Genomic DNA, 5813 nt, shown 5'->3' on the forward strand with positions numbered 1-5813 from the left:
TAATACCAATATTAAATAATAGTAAAATTATAATATTATAGTTTTTTAAAATATTGATAAAGTTAACTAAATTAATCACTTTTATTGGCCTTTATAAATTAGCTGAAAATATCTTATAATACAAGAGTGTAATATTTATTATTTTTCATTAATTTAGTTGGAAATAATATTTTATTTGTTAAAAGAAAATGATATATTCACTGCTCATTCTTTTTTTTTTCAATATGAAGCTTGAGGCATAGACAGTAGAAGCAAACACAAAAAGCATAAAAACGTTTCTGACTACCTCTCAACTTCAAACCAGGTAACGTAGTAAACTTTAACCGTGTTTGGTCCAATAAACCATACTTCATTAATATTTGCAGTTACAACTTCAGAGCAAGTCTTCATTTCTCTTTTCTATCTTTATGTTTCAACCTTTTTGGTTCTTCCTTTCCTTTCTATAAACATTCACTTCGTACCAGGAAAAAAAACACACCCATTATCCCCTTTATTTTTGATTCGTCAAACATGCTTATCCTTGGTAGCATGCTTCTCAGTTTACTCATAATGTCTGTTTCACAATTGTTGTTGTTTTAACCTTCATCCACTGATAATTTTTTTGGTCCGTAAAACTTCCATTTTTCTTCTGATTTTTCTGAATCCGGAGTTAATTCTTGTGAGATCTGAGATTGGTTGTGTTGTGCAGTGCTTCATTTAAGGCCCATGGTTTGTTTTTTTTCTTGTTCCAGAAAATTGAATTGAGATGGGAGATGAGAAGAGCTTGTTTGATTGTGGGGTTGAGGAAAGTTGAGATTTTTTTGGTTCTTAGCTTTGTGCCAGTTAGTGAGATTGTTGTGACTGTTGTTTGCTTTGTGGGCTGATTTCAGTTTTTGTTTTGGATATGAAGATTGAGATGGGTCTAGGAGGTGTTGGGATATGGAATGATGAAGAAAAATCCATGGTGGCTAAGGTTCTAGGCACTCATGCTTTTGACTATTTGTTTAGCAACTCTTTTTCAAATGAGAATCTGTTAATGACAATAGGGGGTGGTGAGAATCTGCAGAACAAGCTCTCAGATCTTGTTGAACGACCCAACGAGTCAAATTTCAGCTGGAACTATGCAGTTTTCTGGCAACTTTCACAGTCCAAATATGGAGACTTGGTTCTTGGTTGGGGTGATGGGTGTTGCAGGGAACCAAGGGAGGGTGAAAGCGGCGGCGATGGCCGCGGAGTTAGAGGGATTTTGAGCCTTGGCATGAATGATGAGATGCAACAGAAGATGAGGAAGAGGGTGCTTCAGAAGTTGCACACAACTTTTGGTGATTCAGATGATGAGGATAACTATGCTTTCGGATTAGACCGTGTTACTGACACAGAAATGTTCTTTCTTGCATCCATGTATTTCTCTTTCCCTCGTGGACATGGTGGTCCAGGTAAGTGCTTTGCTTCTGGGAAGCACTTGTGGCTCAATGATGTGATGAAATCTAGTTCTTATGATTATTGTGTGAGATCTTTCCTTGCTAAATCAGCTGGAATTCATACTGTTGTTTTGGTACCTACTGATTTGGGTGTGGTGGAGTTGGGTTCTATGAAGATGGTTAGGGAGAACTTTGATTTGTTGCATGCTGTGAAATCTGTGTTTTCAGCCCAATCATCATTTCCTAGGGTTAATAAGCCAGTTTCACCTGTTAATGTGGTGAACAATGAGAAAAGAGATGAGAATGCCCTTTTTCCTGGTTTAGCACTTGAGGAAGGTAACAATAAGAATAGTGCTAATAAAGTAGAGGCAAATGGAGCTTCAAAGATTTTTGGGCAGGATTTGAACTCTTTGAATAAGGGTCGTAGTACTCATTTTCGGGAGAAGCTTGCTGTTCGGAAAATGGAGGAGAGGCCTCCATGGAGAGGTCACCCCAATGGGAATAGCAGCATTGGCTTTCCGAATGCTCAAAATGGTATTCATGGTTCTAGTTGGGGAGTTAGTAGTCAAGGTGTGAGGCCGCCGCCTAGCCCCGTGGAAATCTTTGCTCCCAAATCTTCCACAAGCAATGTACCGATGCTGGCAAATGGCGCAAGACATGATTTCTTGCTAAAAAACTATCATCAGCTGCAACGACCAGGGCAAATGCAAATTGATTTTTCAGGTGCTACTTCAAGACCTGCCGTGATTGCTGAATCTGAGCTTTCTGATATCGAGGCTTCATGCAAGGAGGACAACTCGAGTGCAGTTGATGAGAAGAGGCCTAGAAAGCGGGGGAGGAAGCCTGCCAATGGAAGGGAAGAACCCCTAAATCACGTGGAAGCTGAGAGACAAAGGCGTGAGAAGCTGAACCAGCGATTCTACGCCTTAAGAGCAGTCGTGCCAAATATCTCCAAGATGGATAAGGCATCTCTTTTGGGAGATGCTATTGCTTACATCAACGAGCTGCAAGCAAAACTGAAGATTATGGAGTCTCAAAGAGGAGGAGATAGGTTCGGAAGCACATCTAGGGATAAATCAGTATCAGAGGTGGCCAACTCAAAAGCAGAAACTCCTTTTGTGGATATTGAAGCTGTTCAAGATGGGATCATTGTAAAGGTGAGCTGCTCTATTCATGCTCACCCGATATCAAAAGTAATACAGGCATTCAAAGAAGCCGAAATCAGCGTTGTAGAGTCAAAACTTGCTGCTGCAAATGATACTGTCTTGCACACCTTCATGATCAAGTCCCAAAGACCCGATCAGCTTACAAAGGAGAAGTTAATTGCAGCATTTTCTCGCGAATCCAGCTCCTTACAGACATTACCATCTGTTAGTTAGCAAGGGCAATTGCAATTAACATAGTCCGTAGCCAATTTTCCAAATCATCCTCAGAAAATTTCCTTATACAACAAAATATGATTCAAAAGAAAAGCAGTGGGAACTTAGTGAAGTAGAATAATAATAGCTCCTATTAACCATGTAGGGAAGCTTATTTATGTTTGTCTATAGTATACACAGTTCATCATATGAAGTATTATTCCTCAAAGTCAATTTTATTATTGTTTAGTTTATCAATGAGGGTGAGCCTTTGACACAATAGTAGAGATGTTGTTTAGTGACCAAAATGTCACATGTTTAAATATTTTAGAAACAACCTCTTCGCTTATTGAGTAATTTTGTATACATCTACCATTCTCCAGCTCCATAAAGTGAGAGCCTTTTTGCACTTAGATGTCTTGTTTTAGTTTAATGAGTCTACCATTCTACCTTTTGATCATAGTAGCATAGTGTTTCTTTCTTTGTACTTTCTTTTTCTTTTGCTCTACCAAGTTATGTGCATAACATCAAGATATTACTAAATTTTCTGCTGATTTTGTCATTTAACTCATTTATTTGGATAAAGAGATTCTCTCCCTTTTAATAGTATAGGTTAATTTAAGTTTTGTATTCCTTTTTTGTGATGATGTATTAGCTTGTCTAAAGAAGTCTTTCCTCTAATAGGAAGGTGAGTTTCTTAATTTAAGCCATTTAATTTTCCTCCTTTAGATTTCTATGGAAGTGGATAATCGAGCTTGTGCGTTGTTTTTCTCTCTTTCTTGCATGAGTGAATGATTAGTATTGTTTTTCTTTCTTCTGCTTACTACAGTAACTGTAAATGGATTCTCAGGTACTACCTGCTTTCTATGTTTTTGTTTTATTTTTCAATCTTAGCAATCAAATAAATGAAGCAGAATCTTTGATGCACATGAAAAGTAGGAAAAGTTGGTAGTGCCCTTCAACTGTAGACCGTCCCTTCGTTAATTTCCTCTTTTCTATAATAGGTTTGAGTTTGAGGTATCTAATTCATGCAAAAAAAAGAACCCTACGGTTTAAAAGCTGTAACTGAACATAAAAGGGTGGTGACTAAAGTTAGTCTTAGTATTCCTAATAAGCTAATAAAACATAGATATATATATTGTGTAAAGATTTATATACATTTAGTATGTCATTTATTATTTATTTGTATTAATTCTAATTAAAAAATATAGACTTTAAATAATTTAATGATGATGTAAAAAACTTTTATGCAATCAGTACATACATTTTTTCCTAATAGAAAATGAAAACAAAATTTTCAATGTACAAAGTTAAAGAAATAGATAGAAATTATTTTGAGTGGTCCCACTGGTCCTGCAGTTTATTAGCATCGTGTGACTCGTGTCCAATATTTTTTTGAATTGTTCATCGTTCACGTGTCTTGTTCTTTTCAACCAATGAGTTAAGAATCATGTGGTTGGACTTGGGAGAAAAGGAACAAAAAGTTAATGGAAAAGAAAAAGAAAGTTGAAAATCGATATGGGAAAGAAAGTGTGACTTAACTATTCTGACATAGGTTATTGTTGCTGCTGGTGGAAATCCCAACAACTGCGTGTCAAATTTGTGTGGACTGACTCGTCTTTGATTCCTTTCGTATGGTTAATACTTAATACTAGTATCCATCGCCCACTAACATTCGTATTTCCTTGTTTTTGTGTGTGGTTAATGACTATTACATGTGGGAAAAAGAATTATCTTCGATGATAAAGAGATAACTTGTTATTTTTGCATTTGTATTGAATATAAAATATTATATTATTTTATATGTAAAAGATAAAAGTATTGTTTTTATTGTTTTTAATACATTGTTAGAGAGGATCCCAACTTATTTGTAGAATTTAAATTTGGGGTAGATACTAGATCCAAGGTGAATAGAACATACAAATGTAGAAAGAAGAAAAAAACTATGATAGTTGCTTTGCTTTATCAAAGAGTTTGGCACATTTATAGTTTGGAATACTTTATAGATCAATCTTCCCGGCGCCGAAATTGGATGTACTTGCCAAGAAAATCTATCACCTTAATGCTTCCTTTGGTTGGGAGAAGAAAATAAGAAGAAAGAAATATGTGAGAAAGAGAGTGAAAAGAGAGAATAGATGAGAATTATATGAGAAATAGAATGGATTTTAGTATTGTTTGGTTGTATAAAAAAAGAAGAGAAAGAATTGATTTTTTTCCCCCACTCTTCACTGGATAAAGATTTGTTGTCCCGAATTATGTTTCAAATCATGCCGAACATCAATCAAAATATTTCATGTCAATTAAAAAAAAATGTTCATTATTTTTTATTTCAATATTATTGGTGCAGGACATGGTTTGAGACACAGTTTGAGACAATAGATCAGAGTCTCTCTTCTCCTCTCATTTTCTCTTCACTTGGGAGAAAAAAGATTTTGTGGGCCCTTTTCTTTTTTTCTCTCCTCCCTCAAACTCTCTCCTAAACCAAATGAGAGAAATAATATATTTCTCCTCAACTTCTCTCCTCTCACTCTCTTTCTCTTCTATTTCTACCCTTCCAAATGAAGGCTAAGTTAGAATGATGGTAGGATATTATAAGGTCCTATGATAAGGAGAAGATCTATATAGTTCAAGACTTTCCTAATATATGTGTAAGTCAAAATTTGGGTTGGATAACTCGACAATGTTATAATATAAGGAATTAATTATTCTTGGGTACATGATTGCTTCTTCCAACAATTATTGTTATCAAGAATTGAATTCGATATCTTACACTATTAAACTTACGTCTTGTTGGTACGGTAATATAATTCAACTAATAATTTTGTTGTGTTTTGTAATTAGAATTTCTCTGTTAATTTGGAGATTAGGCTTGCTATGGCAAAATGTAATTATAGTTGGTCTTGTTAAAAAGGACATATGCTCAAATGTGCAAGTCGTGTGAGTAAATAACTTCAAAAAAATGTGACCCATATTAGGTGCGGAAAAGCACAACACAACATGTTTGTCTTGGGTCTACAGCTTTTAATGTCCATAACTTCGTATACCCTTTATTTCA

The 5813-nt window shown here is 35.3% G+C and overlaps 1 protein-coding gene across 1 annotated transcript; it reads left to right on the forward strand.

Annotated features, from left to right (window-relative positions):
- On the forward strand, window positions 253–3309 carry LOC109360701 (transcription factor bHLH13). The gene has a single exon (XM_019605756.1). The coding sequence runs from the start codon at window positions 884–886 to the stop codon at window positions 2777–2779; it is 1896 nt and encodes a 631-aa protein (XP_019461301.1). The 5' UTR covers window positions 253–883; the 3' UTR covers window positions 2780–3309.

Source organism: Lupinus angustifolius, chromosome LG11 (genome assembly GCF_001865875.1).
Source record: "Lupinus angustifolius cultivar Tanjil chromosome LG11, LupAngTanjil_v1.0, whole genome shotgun sequence".
NCBI lineage: Eukaryota > Viridiplantae > Streptophyta > Magnoliopsida > Fabales > Fabaceae > Lupinus > Lupinus angustifolius.